Source organism: Durio zibethinus, chromosome 23 (assembly GCF_047325235.1).
Source record: "Durio zibethinus cultivar Kanyao isolate XHJ-2024 chromosome 23, ASM4732523v1, whole genome shotgun sequence".
NCBI lineage: Eukaryota > Viridiplantae > Streptophyta > Magnoliopsida > Malvales > Malvaceae > Durio > Durio zibethinus.
In genome coordinates this window covers 19,335,957-19,359,630 of record NC_143184.1, presented here as the reverse complement: position 1 = coordinate 19,359,630, position 23,674 = coordinate 19,335,957, and the positions used below count along the sequence as shown (strand labels likewise).

Below are 23,674 nucleotides of genomic sequence, written 5' to 3'. Positions count from 1 at the left end.
GTGAGAGTTAAATTACTTAAAAAGTAGTGATCCGATCATTTTGATGATCCAAAATTACTAACATATAAAATTACCGAATGCTTATCGAGCATGATGATCTAATTACCATGTATAAAATACATAATTTTTTAAATAATCATCATCGAACGCCCTCCAAGAGTTTTCCTTGAAGACCTACAATTGATAATCACTAAAAAGGAATTGACATGTCCTTTGAGGGATAATGTACCGCTAAGTTTTAAATCAATTTAAAGATCATTAAAAGGAATATGATCAGGATTACTACTTGCCTAACTTGGTTAAATCAGGCATAACTACAATGATTTACAACATATTTGCAGAACACCCATTTTCTAATTTATCAGAAAAAAAAAAACAAGTTAGAAAACACCTGTGATCACACGAAAATCCATCCAGTTTAATATACAAAAGATTCATAACGGTCATTGTTTCTGCTACAAGCTAAGCATCCATCCATCAAAGGGAACAAGTAAACAAACCATTCATCAATAAAGGAATGCACTCCAAACACTAAGGACACTTTTGACACCAAAAGGTTGTCACTCAAGATAGGCTAACTAAAATCAAAGTGAATATAAAGAGTAAAATCGAACATCATACCGCAAGCAGACTACATGGTTTAGACAGACAGTAATACCATATCATTACCTATGATTCTGCAACCATTGCTAAATTGGCAAACAAGCTTCTGATTGACGACCAAGCAACATCATCTTACAACATATACATGCCCAGAAGTTGTCAAAAACATCAGCACAAGCGGAAAACTTGTACAAATATCGAAAACATCTAGGATTGGAAGAGAAGATTGGTGGTTATGTTCACCAAAGCATTTCAATCAGAAGCTTTGTCCAGTTCCTGGTACCGAGGAGCATGCCGTTTGGAAGAACAAGCTGAAAGAACTGATCCAGTCATGCTTAACGAGTGCTTAGCGAAGCCCATACTTTTCTTAGTACCCAACCATACAGCCCAAAAGAATCCAACCCAACCTGATTGATATGGAAATATCAATGGATAAGCACTAGTCCAGAAATTTAAGTTGCATAATTAAAAGCCTAAAACAATTTTCAATATGAAGAATCTCAAAAGCCTCATGTTGAAACAGCTTGAGATAGCAACTAAGAAGACCTGGTACACCACGATTACTTAAGATTACCACATTAGCATAACAATGGTTAACAGTGTCCCAAAAAGACAGCAATTGGCGCAAAAGAGACAAAAAACTGTGCAGATAACACTCAATAACAAAACTACCAGAATGTGCACTAGGAAGAATCTCAACTTTGGCATTGAAACATCTTATCCCATTTCAATTAGGAGGACATGAAACACCAGAATAGCACGAATTAGAAATGCCAAAAAAACACGGGAACCACTGTGTATGAGCATGCAAACTCATGGTCATAGGTTCCAGCAAAAATTTATAAAGAAAAAGGTTCAACCCTAAATAAAGAAATAAGTGAAAAGGCTTCATCTTGTAGTTTCTAAGCCAAGCATGAAAATTGCATGTTATAAATAGAAAGAACAAAATCTTGAAATTCATAAGAATGAAGCAAAGAAAAAACTAAAATAGATGCTTAAAGAGATATACCTGTAGCTACAAGAACAGCTACAATTGCTGAAATTGTTGCAATAGAAATAACAAAAGCAGCAACAGATAAGGCCCCAACATAAATAGCAGTTACACAGGTAAAGAAAAGAGCCAAGAAGCCTCCTGCAACAGCCAAAGAGATGAGGAGAGAGATGATGATAACATTGACAGTTGCGGCCAGAAAGAAAAGCATAAATACAAGCAATCCTGCCAAGGTAAGAAGAGTAATAGTCCCAACCTGCAGAAGTGTTGGTAAAAGGAAAAATCAGAGGAATTCTGAAGAATGTGAATTAAGGGAAGCAGCTGACATGAGACAAGAATAAGGGCAAGAGAAGCACGCTAATATATTGATTAAAATCAAAGGTCACTTATTTGTCATAACTAGATATCAGTATAAGTTGCAAGAAAGAAGAGCAGCTTGGTGTACAAGAGATACACAAAGAAGTTGGAGGGACAAAGGGAGAAAAGTTATAAAGTCCAGAAAGCACAAAAGCAATTCTAAACTCATACCACCAAATGTAACTCAGCTATAAAATAAGTTGCAACAATTATGAATTCAAGTTTTCCATGTCAGTGTCAGGAAAAATCAAGCTAAGAAAAAAGCTTGTTGGGACAAGAGAAATGGCAGGGAAAGTATATACTACTATGCCCAATTCAGAAAGAAAATTTGCAGCAGGGAAGTTGAATTAAGTTTAGGTGTAAGCATCCAAAAATTTGAAGTAAAAGGAAGAAACTGGTAGTGAAATTTCATATATCATTGAATGTTCAAACACTATAGGAGATTCAACCCATCAACACTTTATATGTCATCGACTCCAGCTGCCAATGTCCATTTTGGCAATTTGGCTGTAACCATTATCCTACTTTAAAATATAGGGCCCTTGCATCCTTCCAAATCACAAGTAAAACATTCTTTATGATTCCACCTTTCATAGTAAGGTGTTTGACAACAACAACAACAAGACTCATCCAAGCGTCTAAAATGATGTGTTTTTCTTTATACATCTTAGGACAGTCTTAAATGAACTCTGGAAGAAACTGTTCACATGATCTTTGCAACTGTTCACACTTTTCCTCAAGAGCACATGACAAAGTAAACAAACACTCATTTATAGGATCTTCGATTATTAACTATTTGATTTAAAACTATTCTCTCATTTGTACTCTTCATTTCAGATTTTTGTTCCCTATAACCTTGCTTTTGCTTATTCAAGAGAAACATATATATATATATATATATATATATATATATATATAGTCAATCATTGGAAACAACATAGTTTCATCTCTTCGAGCCTCTCTCTCTCCACCCAACACGCACATATGCGCTGATGTACACACACGCACATTGAGGATGTTTTTCTCAAAATCAAAAGTAGCTCCATGGTGTTTGCAATCTGTCAACTTAACTACCTATCTCTCATCCCAATGATCATAATCCTCCACATCCCTGCAAAACCATACTCATTAAGGCTTAATTAGCTTGTTGTTATTGCTTCTTGCTTCTTTAAAAGTTGCTCTAAAGCAAATCATATTTGATTAAAAAGGAACAAAAAATTAAAAATATAACACCAACTCTAACACCATTTTCGGCATAGCAGTAAAATCATGAATGTTGTAGTTCGAAGAAATGAAATGTTTAATCTTTGATTGTTTAACATATAGCTCCCATTTTGCATTTCACTTTGAAATTTGAAAATCAAAATCAAAGCAACAACTAGGGGAAGCTTAACGCTTCGACATTAGGCTTAAATTCACATAATTTTTTAATAATTTGTCAATTGTAAAGCAAGACAAAAACAGCAAGAAATTATTTAATTAAATAATTAAAAAAACTCCTCACAGAAATGACGAGAAGAGCACGAAGGGGGCTGCCTCTACGAGTCCACAACTGAACAGTCCGGCCAGTGTTTTTGGAGGCTTCACTGAGACGAGGCCCATTCTCTGAAACAGAGATCTTGATCCGCTGTAGCAGTGGAGTTGATGCCGATGACGATGCATCAGGGAAGATGATCATCGAAATCAAAGAGAGGAGAACGCCGTAGAGCGTTTCCTCCGTATGGCCACAGTTGTTTTTGTCTACGGCAAGGCCGTTAATTTGCTCCGCCATTGCTGACTGCAAGTTGAAGATTGAAGCTTGAAGATAGAAGAGAGAAGATGAGCTCAGCTCCAACGACACGTAGTATAGAACTAAAATTTTCTGGTTGGCCGTTGGGATTTATTTTTCAATTTGTTAATGATGGCGATTGTTTTTATTATTATTATTATTATTATAATTATTATTAAGGCAATGTTAACCGGAGTTTACAGGAATAAAATAAAAAATTTAAAAACAAGCATAGAAAGATATACAAACAAGAAACAAAATTTAAAACAAAATCTTCAATGAAATAACTTTTTTTCTTTTCTTATATTTTTATTTTTAGTTTTAAATGTTTTTATTAAAATGTTTATAATTTACAATAAAATGAAAAAAATCATACAATTGAGCGAATAATAATAAAAAATATATATTGCTTATAATATAGTAAGAAAAATCAACAATTGAAATGTAATCGTAACGTATTAAATATTATATTTATTTTTTAAAACTTTAATATTTTATAATATTCTAAATGTTGATTATTATTTTTATCTTTATATTAAAATAATCATAATATATTAAAAACAAACAACATTGATGAATAACAGTAAGTGCGAAGAGCTAAAATCTAGTAATTATGATTCAAGACTTTCGATTTGAGATGCTAATGGGTGGGATAATTTTTTTTTTTTTTTAATTTTTTTATTATATATATTTCTGTTTTTATATTTAATAGATATTTTAAATTTATTTAAATTTAAATTTTTAGATTTTTAGATTATATTTATTTGTATGAGTATTTGATAGATATAGATAATTTTTATCCTTATAATTTTTTTTAAAAATAAAAATAAAAATTTATTTTTTTAATTTTTTAATTTTTATCTTGTATATTTAAATAAATTTTTTATAAATATATATACATATATTTTTTTAATAAAAATATATTATTTTTTATTAATTTAAAATAATAATTTATATTATTTAATAAATATATATATAAATATATATATAAGGTATGTATATGGGTGTTATATTATTTGTTTTCATTTTTGTACCAAATAAAAATTAAAAATTATATATATTCATATTTTCATACTCATAATATAATAAAAAAAATTAAGTTTCTCATTAAATATGGATAAAATTAACATTCTTATTTTATGATCAAATCAAAAGTGAAAGATCTTATTAAAAAATTAAATATTATAGTTATTTTTTAATTTAATATTCTTATAAGATCTCAAGTATGAGTTAATTTTATATTTTTATTTTACAACAATCGTAAATATATTAAAAAAAAAATATTTTTTGATGAATAACAGCCGACCCTAACTTAGCAGGCGAAATTTTAGTAATTTAAATTCAGGACTTGGATTAAATCAAAACCGAAGTGTTTATTATCTTAAAGAAATGATTCGTTTTTCATCTATTGGCTTCCCATCACATTGGTGCCCTTATTTATTTTTGGTTAGACTTGTGCCAAATTTCATTTTCCCATCGAAAATCATACTTTAATCTAATGAATGAAATGTATTAAGATTTAATTTGATATTGTGATTTTTATTTCAATCATTACAATTGCGAATGAAACAACCGAGTTGAGTTATTTAATACAGATTATTAATTTTATTTTGGATAATATTTATTTATTTATTTATTATAAATTAAAATTTAGTGATTGCTGTCAAATATTTTGTTGTAATCTAAAACATCCATGAGATGAAAACTTTTTGGGCCTAATCAACCATCACAAAGCTAAGCAATAAATAGAAAGTAATCCATAAATCAGCATTGTTCATTAAAAATTATGAATTTTTTGCCATTTGTCATCTTTTCGTTGGCACAGAAAATAATGATAAAATCGTCTTTTTAGGTTTTAGACATGTATTTACATTTGTCCCATGTCTTTTAATGTTGTTACCTTCAATTAAAATTAAAAAAGAAAATAAAATAAAATAAAATTTTGAGAAGAGAAGAAACTTCAAGATTTGAAGAAAAAGGAGGGACGAGTGAGATAAGAAAGAATGCGGAGGCTTTCTAAAAAGTTTCAAAGGAAAAGCTATTTTCTTTTTTATTCTTTCTTTCACACACTTCCGTTCTCTTTTGTTTTTATTGTTCTTCATTTTTCTTACCTTACATATGTTTTTTTATTATTCAATTATTTTATTTTGAATTTGGCTTTTATATTGAATCTGATAATCAATAAGAGATTACGCATAAGATATGATTATTATTATTCTTTCGTTATTGCTCTTTATTATGTCAAAAATTTTCCATGTGATTTTGTATCAAATCAATTCTAAAATTTCAATTTTTCAACATTTACAGGATATTTTTGTTTCACTTTTATTTCAGATGCAAATCAAGGTAAGCACCTTTTTTTTTTTTTTTTTTTTTAATATTTCCTTAATTTTCTTTTTTTGTCATTTTTTCTTTTTCTGCATTTTTTTTTCTTTTCTTTCTCAGATAAATTTATGTCTTAAATTTGAAATTATTGACTTTTAGCTGATACTTAACACAAAATCAATACAAAACAACCAATGGACATGTTTTAAACCTTTAAAATTGAATTAATGAACAACAGTAAAACTAAATAAGTCCAATGTTCTCTTATAAACTTTCGATTGAGTAATGCCCATTTGAGTAATACCATGAGCATGAGTTTTTATTTCTAAGATTAGCTTTTACTATTTTTTTCTTTCAGTTTATATCTTATTTAATCTGGTTGGTTGCATATCATATGCATTTTGTATTGTTGTTATGTTAATCTTTCATTAACCTTTGAATCTTATGCTTTTTTTTTTTTTTTAAATTTTTTTATAAATTAAGATAGTTGCATGTTCATTAGCATTGCTGTAATAGTTTTTGAAACCAGAAGAAGCAATTTGAAATGTGGTTTTCCTTTCTTAGAATGGGCTAACTTTTCTATTTCTTGCATTTAAGATGGGCAATTAGTTTAAGAATTTCTCAGCAAAAGATCTATTGGAAAGGCATTTCAATTAGGCTAAAATGGTCAAATTGAGGTAAGTTTCTTTCTTTATAATTTTGTGTTTGTCAAGAAATTTAGATGCTATAATCATTTTATAGTTGCCTTAAAATCAAAACATTAATCTGCATTTGCTGTTTGTCTTTTAATAGCTCTTTATAAGAGCACATAATACATGAACAGTCTTATTTTCTATTTGTTCAGTTTTTATTATTTTACTGTCTTATTTTATATTACCTCAAAAAAAAAAAAAAAAAGTAGTGAGAAGTTATGAAACCATTACGTACGTTTATTCGCAATAGATTGATCTTTCACTTTTAAAAGCTAAAGGCATAGGATAATTTGGCAGCTAAATCATGGAGAGAACCAACCTAGGTATAATGAACAGGATGTTTGGATGATGCATAAAAAGTTACTAGACTTTTAAAGCAGAAATCCAATTTCGTTTTTCTGTGCTTGAGTTGTTAGATTGGTTTTGAGAATTTTTTTTTTTTTTTTTTATTGTTGAGATTGTTGAAGAAATTCTATAAATTAACTTTGAGATTAGTTTTTTTTTTAATTTTTTTTATTGTTCTTTTATCGTAGTAATGATATTTGTTTTAAATAAGTTCTTTATTGGATTGTGATACTGCTACGATGAAGTTGGTTTTGCTGTTGATTGTAGTTCTCTATTATTATTTAGTTTCTAATTAAAAGTTTAACTTCTTAAAATGTCAAGCCCAAGCAAAAAGTTTATTTCAAATCAATACCAGTAAATTAAAGCTGTCCCTTTTCATTGTTAAAATATCCTCTTTCCACTTTTTGATTCTAACTTTAAATGGTAACTTCATAGTATATTTTGTTAATTTTTATTTTATTACGCAACTCTCTCCACATCTATTCTTTCCACTTCACTCTTTCTCTTCAGCCAAACACCTACACTCTTTCTAGATCTATAAGCTCTCTCTCTCACTCTCTCATTTTCAATTTTCATCTACATTTCGTTATATCTTTTAAATTTCACATTAAAAATATATATAGTTTACAATTACCCATAGCGTGGCACGAGTTCATAATATAGTATTCACAAAAATTGTTAATTTCAAAGTCAATTTTCGTAAAACAAATAAAAGCCTAAATCAACAGTACCATTAATCCACGTCGAAATTGATTCTCAAATTTCAATACATAATTTGAAAGCCGTGAAATTTTTATTTATAACGAACTTACCCGCAAAAAGCTTTATTAGGGAGCATCCAATTATCATCTCCTTTTTCAAATGGTTTTCTTCAACATAAATTACAAAGGTTTGTTGTTAAAACAAATTACTTACAATGGTTTTGATCCATTGGTAGAACACAGTGATGCAAGTCAAGATGTGAACATTTCATTGGGAATTCCTAAAAGCACTGTTTATCCATGGGTTGTTCAGAGAACAACAATGCTTGTATTGTGCTTACAATGGCTTGAGGGCTCAATGTAGCATCAACCTTAAATATCCCCTCAGCGTCATCTATGTGAAGCAAGTCTAGTTGGGATTGCAGAAGTGTTACTGGCATGAAATGCTTCCCTTCTGCGGCTCTTTTCTCAAGCCGACCAGCAATAACCTCGGCCTGAGCATCCAATAGAACAAACTGCACTCTACTGGCATAGCTGCCATGCACATAAGCAGCATCAGCAGATCTTAGAATTTCTCTGTAATGTTTTTGCAGAGCAGAACACCCAAGTATCACAGTTTTTCTACCTACTAAGTTCTCTTTGAGAACATCCCGTAGCATTTCCAGCCATGGAATCCGATCCTCCTCTGAGAGAGGAATACCTTGGCGCATCTTTCCTGCGTGTTTAGATGAATACAAATGTTAAAAGACAGTTAACAAATTTAACCCTATAGATGGAAAAAAAAAAAAAAAAAGAGAATAAAGGTGAATACATGCTCAATTTTACCTTTGTTTGATAGTGGATGGAAATCATCAGCATCGAGAAAGCTACAGTTCAAAACTTTGGCAAACATACCACCTATTGTGCTGATTAAAGACGTAAAGTCAGTCAAAGGGCATCAACAGGATCTTAGTGTTACCTTTGTAATAGATGAGATATAAAAGGCATGGGAAACCAGTGTAAAAATAAACAATAAAAAGAAAACTAGTTCGCATTGCAATAGTACAATTTAATAACTGAATCTCCATTATAGACTGACAGAATATATCAAAGCTCTGTCTTGGATGACGCTTTTTCCACTTACTTTTTGCTATATGCTTTCTACTTCTTGAAGAAATACCATAAAGCAAAAAACAAAAGGTAAAAAGCAACATCATAATTTATTTGAACTGGACAAACACTCAAATATAACACCAATTATAATATATTAGTCTATATAGAAGTTTGTTATCTAAAACAATTAAATATTTATGTATAATTACCCTTTTTTTTTTTTTGCTTTTGTGTCCAAACATGTTTTTTGCTTTGAAGTTTTCGGAAGCAAAAGTGCCGACTAAACAAAACTTAACAAAATTCATAGAGTGCATGTAATTATTGTCAAGTCAAACAAATTATCAAGAAAATGAGAAAGAAGATAATGAACAACTGATAAATCGAATCTTGATGATTCCATCAGAATCATCTGTCAATTGAATGAATTAGACAAAGAACATGTACAGAGCGCTTAATCATGCCACTACAATAACTACAACTGTAACAAAAATAATGTAAGAGAGTTTTAGTGCAAAGAAGAGCAGTTATCACCAAATAATCATACAGCTTTTGGGAAAGTTCTAATTGAAAGAGTAATTATTCAAAGCAAAACATTTTCATTGTGCTGTTATGACCAGTACGAGATGAAATGGGCTTGGAGTTAGTATTGGGCTAGTAATGCATGAAGAAGCCATATTGTTAGTTGTTTAGCCTTCAGTCAGTTGTTAATTATTTAGAAAGCAACAAAGTTTGTTATTTGTTTTGGTATTAGCTGTAGGGGTTGTGCTTGGAAATGGCTATGTTGTTATTATGAGGATGTAGGCATGAAGAACAAGAGTAAGTCTACTTCTCCTTCAATGCAATATCTCCATAGCTCCTCTTTCCAAGTTGCTACAGCAACAAATTTCAAATCAGCTGGCATAACAGATTCAATTTTGGCCTCAAAAGATATCAAGTTTAAACTTTACTATCAAGAAGAAAAGCAGGTTTAAAAGTTACAAGAAAGGCATCATTCTGGAAACCTATAGCATTATTATCCAAAACCATTCATTTCATGGAGGACAGCAAACCTATCGTATAATAATTTTGATGAAAGTTGTTGCCAAATGAACTACAAAATTATCACATAATCAACGGATAACTTTTCTTTTTCCACATATAAATGAAAGAAGAGGTCAAGAAACTTGCATAACAAAGGGAAACATGTTGGGAGAATAACAAGTGATGGAAATAATAAAAAGGCTTACGATTTGCCAGAGCCACTAACTCCCATAATCACAATAACTCTTCCTACAAACAGAAATACAAGAAATATAAATTGGCAATTTGAATGGGATGCAACAATTGAGTCTCAATAACAGCAAATATCAGATAAAAATAACCTTTGTGATCAAAAGACATGATTAAGTCCAAGATAAGATACGATCCTTCCTTCACTGAAATTCACCAACCTGAGAAGAAGATGTAAAGGCAGGGAAGCAACAAGAAAATGAAAAGAGAAAGAAGATGGGAAAAAGATAGAATAGAATAGTCAACAAAAAAAAAAGTAGAATGTGCATTTGTACCAAAGTCAACAGCCCCATTGTCATCCCCTTTCCTCGGACATACCAGCCACCACAACCACAACTCCCGATCCCAGAAAATCTGGGATTTGGTCTTGCAAAACTATTCAAATAGGGTCCAATTATAGAGCAGGAGGGGGAACACACTGAAAAAAAAAAAAGGAAAAGGGAAGAGGGAATGATGATGGGCCTCCGGCGGCGGAGAGTTTGAGAGGAAAGAGAGCCGGCTAGAAAGAGAAGAGGAAGAAAATAATGAGCAAATTTTAAAATCTAATAAAATTATTTTATTGAAATAATTAGTGGAAAGTAATTTGTTACATTAATAATAATAAGATTAATATTATCAAATTTAATTTATACAAAAAAATTATAAATAATATTAAAGGATTAAAATTTAAATTTTAATGTAAATATAAAATTATTTATATAATTTAATATTAATTTTATTTATTCAAATTATCATATCAAAATATCAACATAACATCAATAAATTTAACCGAAAGTCTATAAAATTAATGCTTATTAATAAAATCAACATTATATTATAATAAAGAGATTAAATTTTGAATTTTGATAGATTACATGAATTGTTGAAATAATCTGACAAAAAAAAAAAGAAAAAGAAAGAAGTAGGTGGGCCGGATCAGTCTTCAGCCAAGCTAACTTGGGTCAGGCTCAATAGGATTTTGGCTAGCTTGCGAGGATAGGCTTAGCCCATCTTTTATTTTGCTTTTGATTCGTCCTTTTTGTTGTATAAATTTAAATTCTTGAAATTACTTGAAGATGTAAAAATAAATATATATGGCGGAAATAAAAACTAGATTTAACAAATTAAATAATGAAGGATAATTATTTAGAAAAAACTCCAAAATTAAGATTTTTTAGAAATATTATAAGTTACAATTTTTTTAAAATTTTTTTAAGTGAAAAATAAATTTGGATATCTATCGAAAGTGTTGAGAAAGTCTCAAAAAGTATTTTCACAATGTAAATTAATTCTAAAGTTACTAGGATATATATATATATATAATATTAATTTATAATAGTATAAAAATTTTTAGTTTTACATATTTTTTAATTATTAATTTCAATAGATCTAAAGTACGAAATAGATAAGTATAAAAAAAAAAAGATTAATCTAATTTATTGCATTTATTGAAATCAATAGTTAAAAAAATATAAAACAAAAAAAATTTATACTAATATAAATTGATCATTCCTCATATGTACAAATATATGTGTGTGTGTGTGAAAGGATCAAATAGTAATTAGAGTTTCAAATAAATTGTAGAATTGCATTACTATATTTATTTGCACTACGTAATTATGTAAGTAAATATAAATCCAACTAATGATAGAATTTTAAAGAAATTGTAAGTGATTTTTTTTTTGAAAATTCCTAGGCAAATAAAATTTTTAAAATTCCACCAATAGCGTTGGAGAAATTAAAAATATAAAATATAAAGGGTTTTCATTTAGTATATGAATAAAATTTGCTAATATTTAATTCAAGAAATTATTTTGAAAATAAAATAATAAAAATATTATTTAAAATTTAAAGATTGTAAAAATAAAAAAATCTCAAAAAAATTTAAGAAAGAATAAATTACATGAAAATAAAAAAAAATTGAAAGAATAAAATTAAAATCTTTTATTAAAATATCCAATAATAGAGTTTCTTTTAAGAACTTAAAAGAATAGTGATTTTCTTAGAGGTTTTTCATTAAGAAGGAAATTTAAATATTTAAATAAAAAATTAAAAAATAATGAAACATATAAATTCAATAATGGAATCTCCACATGAAAGTAATGACTAAAATATTTTTGAGGTGAGGAGATTTTTTTTCGATCTTTAAAAAGCTTTTGAAAAATTTTTCAATATTTAATGTTAAAATAATTATAAAATAAAGAGAAACTCGTTACAAAAAAAAATTTATGTAATATATGTATTTTCGACTTTTTTTTTGAGTAAATAATGATGGTTTAAGTTTTTTTTAGAGAACTTAATTTATGTATGGTTATTTTTTCTTTATAATAATATTATTACACGTTCGTCAAAACGTGCAGGTTCATAAACTCAACTTTAGGATGTAAAAATTTTGTAAATAAAAAAAAAAAGAGAGTCATCACCAATATTTTTTGTTAAATATGATTGATAATGTCATAACATCTAGATCCGTAGACCTATTGCTAAACATTAATATAAGGAGTCACCATTAATCTTTTTTATTTAAGTACAATTGGCTACTTGACTGAATTTGTCATTTTTTAAAAAAAAATTCTAAGTTTGACTTAGGACTTTTCGCAAGGTAGATTCAATGTCTGTGAAATCAGAATTAGGTCCGGGAGAACGGTTATGTGTAAGGAGGGTTATAGTACCACTACAACGCTCATCGAAATATGGTGTCAACTTGATTTCGTGTTACCCATTAGCCCTAAAAAATTTTACAAGTAATTAATTATTGAAAATTATTTTTAATTTACTCCAATATTTGGGCAGAAAATCAAAAAAATTCTCTCACTTCAAGAGTATGTAAGAAAACTACTATTTTTCGTGTAGAAGCTCCGTCATCAGATTATTTGACATTTAAAAAAAAGACCCAAGAAAAAAAAGAAAAAAAATAATGCTTCAATTCTCGATAGAGATCTCTTTTGTTTTATATAAATAGACAAATTGATACTTTCAATTTTTTTTCAAAATATTTTTTTTGAAATTTTTATTTTCAAGAAAAATTGATACTTTCAACTTTTCGTTAAAAATATCTTTTTTGAAAACTTTATTTTCAAGAAAAATTTATATTTTCAACTTTTCCTCAAAAATCTCTTTTTTTGAAATCTTTATTTATAAGGAAAATTGATACTTTCAACTTTTTCTCAATAATTTTTTAAAATTTTATTTTAAAAAAAATTGATATTTTCAATTCTTCCTCAAAAATAATTTTTGAAAATTTTATTTTTAAGAAAAATTGATACTTTTAATTTTTCCTTAAAAATATTTCTTTTGAAAATTGTATTTTAAGAAAATTGATACTTTCAACTTTTCCTCAAAAATAATTTTTTTGAAAATTTTATTTTCAAGAAAATCATTAAAAATTAAAGAATATTTAATTAATTAAATAAATGATTTTAATTTAATCAATAAATACATAAGCAAAAAAAATCAAAATAAATAAATAAATAATACATAAGTAGAGAAATGAAAAAAAAAACCCTTGGCACAGCTCGACTAGGCTCGAACAAAGTGCAGCTTCAGAGACAATAGTGGCTAAAACAGCTTAAAATGCGACTAAACTCAACGGCTCAACAACGGCTAAGTGAAGCAGGTAAGCGGGTTGATGCGATACAGGTCGGGTCGGATTTCGGACGACGCGTAGATTCTACCAACTTTTTAACTTTTCAAGTCCATCTTTTTCTTCAGATGTCATGCCCTTTCTCTCTTTCTTCTCTTCTGTTTCTCACTCTAAGAGGTTTTCAATCACATTTTTTCATTAAACATTGTAAAAAAACTCGTCGATTTCTGGGTTATTTTTCAAATTTTGGAAACAAGTCACCAGAAATTAGGATTTCAACCTAAAACTCGTCGAAAAACTTAAATTTTCACTAGAAAATTCAACTAAATTTTGGAATTTCCAAGAAATTCCAGAAAAAATGTAGAAAAAAAAATTCAATCCCTCAATAGAAGCATTGACTTTCCCAAAAACCTTGTACTAAAACCAAAGCTTCTTCACCAAATTTTAATTTTGACCACTCCTTTCCTTTTTTATCTTTTCTCCTTCCCTTTTTTTTGTGTTCTTTCTCTAATTGCTGAAAGGTATATATAAGGCTGGGAACAAAGGTTTTGAAAATCAAAATCGCTATCTTCCAATCTATTTATCCTTGTTCAAAAAAACCAAATCCTTTTTTTGATCCTGTTTTCAAAATTTAAACCCTAATCCTAGAGTTTTACCAGGACTGAAAATTTTTTTATTTTTTAAATTATATTAACCTTATCTAAAACTCACTGAAAAAACAAATCCAAAAGTGGGTGTCTACGATTATCCCTCTTTGCATATTTTCTGTGAAACATAGATTATGAAAGACATAGACACTCATCATGACCTTATTTAAGAAAGACAACACCTTGGCATAGATTGGATCAAGTCTAAAATGGAATGACCCAAAAATGGATTTGACACAAGTCAAAATTCAAAATAAAATAACCCGGACTAAACTGTAATCTAAAATAAATAACTTGGATTGAGCTGAAGAAAGATTTGACATAAGTCAAAATCTGAAGACAAAACGATCTAAATTGAATTGAAGTTTGAAATGAATAACTTGGACTGAGCCAAAGAAGGATTTGACATAAGTCGAAATCCAAAAACCAAATGACCTGGATTGAATCAAAGTCTAAAATGAATAACTTAGACTAAGCCAAAGAAGGATCTGGCATAGGTCGAAATCTAGAAACAAGATGGCCTAGATTGAATCGAAGTCTGTCTTTACAGTAATTATGAAATTTTAAAATTTCAAAGGTGCACAATTTGAAGCATTCGAAAATTTCATAATCGAAAATTCCTAATGCAAGTTAAAACTCAAAGATTCACAATTGAGTTAAAAAAAATCACAAATTTGGAATTCAAAGATTTGCAATTCAAAGATTCGCAGAATTCAAAAATTCACAAGAATTTCGATTCGCAAGAATTGAAGATTTACAAAAATTTCAGATTCGTAAGATTTTCATATTTGCAAGAATCAAAGATTTTAAGACATTCAGATTTACAAGAATTAGAGATTCGTAAGACATCTAGATTCTTAAAAATTAGAGATTCACAAGGCTTTCAGATTTGTAGGAATTGAAGATTCGTAAGACTTTCAGATTCGCAAGAATTGGAGATTCGTAAGATTTTTAAATTTGTAAGATATAAAGATTCGTGAGATTTTTAGATTATAGATCCATAAAATTTCATATTCGCATTTGAAAAACTTCTAGAGATTCACAACCAGAGTTTAAAAGGTTCTTATTCAAAATTTTAGAATTTCATGTAAAATTTCCAGGATTTTGATTCAAAAACTCTAGATATTCACATCAAAAAATTTTTAAAACTCAAAGTTCTCATTTAAATTATTAGAGATTATTCTTGGAGGTTTTACAAATCATCCTCATCATTGAAAAGGTTTCTTCAAAAGGTTTCACAACTTTTAAAAAACAAATTGAGATGTTTTCCTCGTTAAAAATCTCATCATGAAAAATTTTTGAAATTTCAAAGTCTAAAATTTCCCTACCAAAGTCAAAATTTGGTACGATAATGATGCGAATGCAACCCAATTTCTCACAATAATGCAGATGCCATACTTTAAATCATGATTCACATGTTTACTACATGATGCAAATGTGTGATTAAACCATGACGCAAATGCAATGTAGTTCAAATGTCCCAAAAATCAACACCATGACTTTCTAATTGATTATGGTAATAAGGTTCTTAAGACTCCATCAGCACGCATTTCCTTTTTAACTTCCTAGTAGTAATATTTTTAGAAGTAATTCACCAATTTTGCTAACTGATTTGTGTTATTTTCAGCATTTAGTCACAACTCACATATTAAATTGGTTGATCCATCACCATATTCACTATTTGGATACCACATTTACCTTTTCAAATCATTTTTGTTACTTTTTTTGCCTCTGTCATCTTGGATTTCTTTTCAAAGGAATGTATGAATCTTTTATGAATATTGTCATTCATTAATTATCATTTCGATTCATGACAAGCATAATCAATCATATATTTTCTTAATTTATGCAAAAATGAGTGAAGGTAAGGTGAATTGAGGGAAAAGAAAATCAATACAAGAACAAGTATGGTACAAAAATAAATAGATCAAGGAACAAATTCAAAGCATGTCACTATGGTAAGTGTTTAAATGGTATAATAATATTCGAATAATGAATATTTAGACAATTAATCCAAGATTCTTTTTCAAAAACTCATTTCATTGACTTTCAAAATCATTTTGAGCTCTCACATTTTGCCTTAATTTCGAAAGATCTTCAAATAACATTGATCTTCCATATATTGAGATATTATTCTGGTTTTTAGCTCAAATGTCTTTCTACCCAATCATCCTTTCAAGTTTTCAATTTGAATCTTCTTTTTTTTTTTCTCCATTTTCATCTTTCATTTTTCACTTTTCATTTTTCTTATTCTTTCATTTTCTCCTTTTTCCTTTTTTTTTTTCTCTTTTTTGTTTCTTTTATTCTTTCACCCATTTTGATATTTCTTCTACATCAATCTCTAGAGCAACGAAGCATGATTTTGTCATTCCATCACGAGCATGCCTTAGTCTAACATATGATCATTCAATTCAACCATTCACATTTGATCCAAATGGACTTTTAAAGGTTATAATATAGGCCATGGTGGGGGGTCATGAAATAAATGGATAAAATAGGCTCAAAACACGTGTTTAAAGGGTTCAAAATTGAAGGATCATTTTCCATCAAGCGATGCAATTTGGCATTTTGCCCCATTTCACATCATTTCACTACTTTTTTCTTTTTTCATCTGATTCCTCATAAAATAACTCTCATTACTTTACCTCAAATCATGTGTGGCATTCATTTTTCTTTGTTTTATTTTGTTTTGTTTTGTTTTTTTTTCATTTTTATTTCTATTTGAGACCCTTTACGATCTTTTGCTTCTTTTTTTTTCAAAAATTACCTTTAATGTGGAGGGTGATCTTTGGTGAGGGTTCTTTAGAGAAAAAAAATTATAATAGGCTCAAAGGGGTAGCAATGAATGGTTTTTCAAATGGTAAAAGAAAGATGATCTTTTTTTATCTCAAATGTGAATGCCTTTTTTTGAAGATCATATTTTGAACAAAGACAAACTCGTTAGATGCCTCCAAGACATAATCTGCTCATAAATTTTTTTTTACTAAAATAATCTCCATAGATCAATATAAATGAGTTTTCAAAATTAAATCTGAGAATTATTATTTATAATTGTCCAAACATTCACTATTTGGAATTTGAGAATAAGAATAACATAAATATGAAAAGTAACATAAAAATAATGATTTGGATGAAAGAGAAATATAATGAAATGCATCAACTTACCTATTATTAAAATGATAAAGAATGAAGTCTTATTACATAAAAGAAATATTTGCATTACTCTAAAAGAAATCCATGCAACTTTTAGCCAGTATCAACATCCTTGTCCTTTCTTAAAACTATGCCTCTATATGATCAAATGAAGGATTTTTACTGCCATCTAATTTTTCTAATTCATCAAAGCTTAACAAGCTTTTTTGGATCAAACTTTACACCTTGTGCTTGAAAGTAGGATAAGTTTTTATAGAATGACCCACATTCCCATTATGATAATCACATGTGGCATTGGCATCATACCATTGGGATAAGGTGGCTTTAATGGTTCTAGAATAACATGAGATACTAAGTTATTTTTAACCAATTTAGAGAATAACTCAGTGTAAGTTATAAGGATAGGGTTAATGTGTGCCCTCTCTTGGTTATTTCGAGATCTCTTTAAATTACTCGCTTGGTTATTAAGCATTGAAGTTGGGGTAACAATAGGACTGGGCCTATATGTGGGTGCTTGAAAAGTTGGTTGGTAAGCTGGTTGTGAAATAGGATGGTAAGAAACTGGTGTGACATGATTAATGGCTGGATAATAGGTAAGATATACTGACTGTGGGTATGAGGTATAACTTCTGAACTATTGTCCTTCCAAACTCATAGCTTGAGCTTCACTTTCTTTTCTTTTGGACATCCCACCTTTCTTTGTATTAAAAGTCTTTTATTCTTCAAGCTTACCACTTTTAATGGCATTTTTTATCATTTCCTCTAAGATCATCATATCGATAAAATTCTTAGTGGCATTCTTAATCATTTTTTCATAATATAGAGGTTTCAAATTACTCATAAATAAAATAGTCATTTCTTTTTTAATAAGACATGGTTAAACTTAAGCAGTTACATCTCTCCACCTTTATGTATACTTTTTAAAGCTTTTAAAACATTTCTTTTCTATACTTTATAGAGATAGATGATCTGGAGCTAAGTCTATAATGTGTCGATATTGGACAATGAATACTTTTGCAAATCATTCTAGAAATAGATATGGGTTCGGTCTAACTGGATATACCTTATCGTGACTGAGCCACTAAGACTATTTTGAAACATATGCATTAGTAGTTCTCATTATACGTATGGGCAGTCATTTTGTGGTAATACATGGTAACATGAGTTACTGGACACTTTGTCCCATTGTATTTTTTAAATTCGGGGACTTTAAATTTTAGTGGGATGACCACATCTAGAACTAAGCAAAGTTTAGCTACATCTACAAAACCAAAATAATCCATTCCTTCGATAGCTCGCACTTTTTCTTCTAAAAGGTTCATTTGTTGCATGCTCAAGTCTTTCATCACCTTAGAAGTCTTCATCTTCAATCTTTTTTTTTTTAAGATCATCAAAATCAGGGACCTCAATTGGATCATACACCTTTGCCCCAAGGGTAGGGTTAGTGTAATTATGAAATAGTACTTCAAGATATAACCCAAAAAATGGCATCATAGGGCTTGTGTATTTAGAGAAGATTGGCCTTGATTTGGGCCAAACCCCAAAAGGTGTAGAGGATCCACAATACCTCATTTTTCATTTGAATTTGGGGTATTTTTTTACTATTTTTCCTTTATCTAATTTCTCTAGCATCTCCATCATCTTTGCTAACTCCCCTTTTATTTCCTATTGAGCTTTCTTGATCTTGTCCATATGGGTACTTTGTTTCTATTCCATTTGCCTTGCTTGCGATCGAGTATTATACAAGTGATGTGCAGGTTGAATTTATCGATAGTCGAGCTATCCTTGAACCTTTGGTTACCATAAATTAAGATGCTTACATTACTATATGCTTATGTCATGTAAAAGGGACTATAAAAATAATCTTAACATGATTTCAAGGTAGCATATGCGAAATGAATGCCAAAAATATATACAGCCTAATGTTATCTTGCTTTAAATGAAAGAAAAATAGATGAAAGAAAAAAAAAATTCAACTTGAGTGAGAATATTTCGCTAACCACTATAAAGGCATTGAAACCTCACGAAAGCATAGGTACTTTACTTCTTCTTAGAGGAACAGAGTTGAGGTATAGAGCTCATGTTATGTTTATGCACATGAATGATATAGTTAGCAAAGTAAATAAATATAATGAATGAATGAAAAATCTTTACAAAAAGTTCAATTTTATTAGGCTTTTAGATAACATGAATTTATTTGCTGGCCTAACTCTCGATTGTTCCCCAGTTGAGTCATCACACTGTCATAATAACTAGATCCGTAGACCTATCACTAAACATTGATGCAAGGAGTCACCATCAATTTTTTTTTTTATTTAGGTGCAATTGGCCATTTGACTAAATTTGTCTTTTTTTAAAGAAAAATTTTAAGTTTGACTTATGTCTTTTTGCAATGTAGATTCAATGTCTACGAAACTAAAATTAGGTCTGAGAGTACGGTTACGTGTGAGAAAGGTTATAGCACTCTCACAATACTCATCAAATAATGGTACCAGCTCGATTTCGTGTTACCCATTAGCCTTAAAAAATTTTACCAAGTAATTAATTATTAAAAATTATTCTTAATTAACTCCAATACTTTTAGCAGAAAATAAAAAAAATTCTCTCACCTTAAGAGTATGCAAGAAAATTACTATTTTTCTTGCAGAGGCTTCGTTGTTGGATTATTTAATATTTTAAAAAAAGACCTAAGAAAGGAAAGAAAAAAAATAATGCTTCAATTCTCGATAGAGATCTCTTTTGTTTTATATAAACAAGAGAATTGATACTTTCAACTTTTTCTCAAAATTATTTTTTAAAATTTTTATTTTCAAGAAAAATTGATAACTTTCAACTTTTCCTTAAAAATATTTTTTGAAAATTTTATTTTCAAGGAAAATTGATACTTTCAACTTTTTCTCAAAAATCTCTTTTTTTGAAATCTTTATTTTTAAGAAAAAATAAACTCTCAACTTTTCCTCAATAATTTTTTGAAAATTTTATTTTCAAGAAAAATTGATATTTTCAATTTTTCCTCAAAAATGATTTTTGAAATTTTTATTTTCAAGAAAAATTGGTACTTTCAAATTTTTCTCAAAAATATTTCTTTTAAAAATTGTATTTTTATGAAAAATTGATAATTTTAACTTTTCCTTAGAAATGATTTTTTTAAAATTTTATTTTGAAGAAAATCATTGAAAATTAAAGAATGTTTAATTAAATAAATAAATGATTTTAATTTAATCAATAAATACATAAGCAAAAAAATCATAATAAATAAGTAAATAAATAAATAATACATAAGTAGAGAAATGGACGAAAAAACAAAAAGAGAAAAAAAAAAACTTTGGCTGAACTCTACTGGGCTCGAACAAAGTGCGACTTTAAAGATAGGTGCAGCTGAAATGGCTTAAAATGCAGCTCGGTTCAACGGCTCAACAGCAACTAAGTGAACCATGTAAGCGGGTCGGGTCGATTTCGGACGACGCGTAGATTTTACCAACTTTTTAACTCTTCAAAATGACATTGTTTTGTTTTAGCATAAAAGCTAAGAGTCCATCTTATTCTTCAGATGTCACATCTTTCTCTCTCTTTTCTCTTATGTTTCTCGTTTTAAGCAATTTTTCGATCGTCGTTTTTTAATGAATGTTGCTAAAAAACTCGTCGATTTATGGGTTGTTTTTCAAATTTTGGAAATAAGTCACCAGAAATTGGGATTTCAGCCGGAAACTCATCGAAAAACTTAAATTTTCACCGAAAAATTCAACTAAATTATGAAATTTCTAGAAAATTCCAGAAAAAATGCAAAAAAATTCAAAAAAAAAATAAATGCCCTAATAAAAACATTGACTTTCTCGTAAACCTCCTACTAAAACCAAAGCTTTTTTAGCAAATTTTAATTCTAACTACTCCTTCCCTTTCTATCTTTTCTCATCTCCTTTTTTTTCAGTGTTCTTTCTCTGATTGCTAAAAGGTATATCTAGGGCTGGGAAATGAGGGTTTTGAAAATCAAAATCCCTATTTTCCAATATGTTTATCCTCTTTCAAAAAAATCAAATCCTTTTTCTAATCATGTTTTCAAAATTTAAACCCTAATCCTAGAGTTTTACCAGGATTGAAATTTAACTTTTATTTTTAAAACTATATTAACCTTATCTAAAACCCATCGAGAAAACAAATCCAAAAATAAGTGTCTATAGGTAACCTAAAAATGTTTATCTTTTTAGTAAAATTAAAAAATAATTTTAAGGTTTATAAAAAAGATATTTTTGGTCTTAGAAAATAGAGTTGGGTTTAAAAATATGGTTACGCGTGGGAAATGATCAGTACATTTATAGTACCTATTTAAAAATGGTACCAATTAATCATGCGTTATTTTTGGTTTTGGATAAAAATGGTTTCCATTTGAAATTTACTAATAATTCCCTTAATTTAAAAAAAATCAATTTTATTAAAATTTTTTGTTTAAGCATATTGAAAAAATCTTTTGGTTAAAAAATTATCTTAAAATTTTCTAATATCTAGATAGAACTTTAAAGATAACTCTTTTTCGCCTAAGATTCACCACAACATTCATTGAAAATGAAAATAACTTTTTTTGTAGATGATAATTGTTGATGATTTTTCAATATTTAGGCAAAATAATACGAATCATTTCATTTATAATGTTATTTTAATTTTAGTTCCAAATCTGTATTTTTTAAACAACATTTCATGAAAAACACTTTTATGCAAAAAGATGATGATGTTATAATTAATTGAGAAACAATAGTAACAATTAAAGGACATGAGCATGTGAAATGAATGCAAATAATAATCTAAAAATAAACATATGCAAATGAATTTCATGTAGGCTAATGAAATGTGATTTTAAAATTGAATCCTTAAATATAAAGAGATCACCCGGACTTCCCAACTTCTAGGCAGAGTTTGGGTGTAACTATTTATATTTAAGATTTCCTTTAATTTTTTCTTTGTTTAATGTCATTATTTTTTGGTTAAAGAATCACATGAAAAACTTAATGAAATAAATTTCCTAACTACTCTATCCTCTAGTTGACATATAAGAACAAATTATTTCATATAAGATTTTTGTGCAAATTCCTTGAATTTTGGAATGATTTTTGGAGTTGGGATTATATTTTAGATTTGGGTAGATTTAGAATTAGGGCTAGGTTTAGGGTTTTTATGAAAAAAATGAAAATTATTAATAAGTTTAACTTCTTTAATTATCTTCAATATCTAGGTAGACTTTTGAAATTAGTTAGGTTTTCATATTTTTCCTTTTCCTTAAAAGTCTTATTTTTAAGCAATATGGGAAAAATGACTAATTCAAATACAAACTAAAAAAGTTGAAGTGATCAATTTGATCCATCTTATGCAAATTTTCTTATTTTTTCTTTTCTCTTTTTTCTATATCATAATTTCCTTTCTAAAATAAAATTAAGAATGAAAGAAATTTTATTTATTATTTTTTGTGAAGAAGAATTTTTCTTAATTCCCTAATATCTAGGTGAAATTTGAAGAAATTAATATTTCAAAACATGTTGAATTCCTTCCAACATCTAGGTAAGGTTTTCAAAATATTTTTTTAGAAATGATATTTTATATTTTTATTTTTCAAACAATGATAATAATTATTCCATTAGCAAATTTAAAAATACAATATTAACATAAGCATTCATAATTTTAATTTCACAAATTTTATTTTATTTTTTAAGACATGCATTTTTTTCTTATATTTGGACATGTATATGTATGTTCATAAAAATGCATTAAATAATGAAGTTTGAAAGTGAGAAATTATACCCAACCAAATCTTGGACTTGTAACAAAATCCACCAAAAAAGGATGATCCAAATTTGATGGGCCTAAGTTTAGCTTGAATTGAATTAGGTTGGGTCAGGTTGGGTTACTTTTTGGGTCGGTTCATAGTTGCCTTTTTTATTTTTTTAAAATTTTTTCCCTTTTCTATAAAAGCAAAATTTTTTGTCTCAAATAATTTTTACTCTCCCTTCTAAAAAAACAAAAATCAAAGCTCTCAACTTAAAAAAAAAAAAAACCATTGTTTTTCCTCGTTACCAGACTAACCTGTCACATCGTCATCATTGTCGACGTCAGTTAGTTGCCATTTTACTCTAAATTATCATTACAGCTTCATCTTTTCATCTTCTTTATGAGTCTAAGCTCC

At 28.4% G+C, this 23,674-nt stretch overlaps 2 protein-coding genes across 4 annotated transcripts; both read right to left on the bottom strand.

Moving 5' to 3' along the window:
- Positions 1–397: 397 nt before the first annotated feature.
- LOC111313619 (uncharacterized) lies at positions 398–3,832 on the bottom strand. The gene is made up of 3 exons (XM_022914291.2): positions 3,456–3,832; positions 1,613–1,850; positions 398–1,010 (listed from the first exon to the last, which is right to left on the bottom strand). The coding sequence occupies exons 1-3, from the start codon at positions 3,720–3,722 to the stop codon at positions 856–858; spliced, it is 660 nt and encodes a 219-aa protein (XP_022770026.2). The 5' UTR covers positions 3,723–3,832; the 3' UTR covers positions 398–855.
- A 4,020-nt stretch (positions 3,833–7,852) lies between these two features.
- LOC111314692 (P-loop containing nucleoside triphosphate hydrolases superfamily protein) lies at positions 7,853–10,670 on the bottom strand. Of its 3 annotated transcripts, XM_022916303.2 has the most exons (5): positions 10,419–10,669; positions 10,236–10,304; positions 10,101–10,143; positions 8,608–8,687; positions 7,853–8,497 (listed from the first exon to the last, which is right to left on the bottom strand). In XM_022916303.2, the coding sequence occupies exons 2-5, from the start codon at positions 10,252–10,254 to the stop codon at positions 8,064–8,066; spliced, it is 576 nt and encodes a 191-aa protein (XP_022772038.2). In that variant the 5' UTR covers positions 10,255–10,304; positions 10,419–10,669; the 3' UTR covers positions 7,853–8,063. The 3 variants fall into 3 exon arrangements, with proteins under 3 accessions (XP_022772038.2, XP_022772039.2, XP_022772040.2); XM_022916304.2 differs by lacking the exon at positions 10,101–10,143 and having other exon boundaries at positions 8,608–8,679; positions 10,419–10,670; XM_022916305.2 differs by lacking the exon at positions 10,101–10,143.
- Between the last annotated feature and the right edge of the window lie 13,004 nt (positions 10,671–23,674).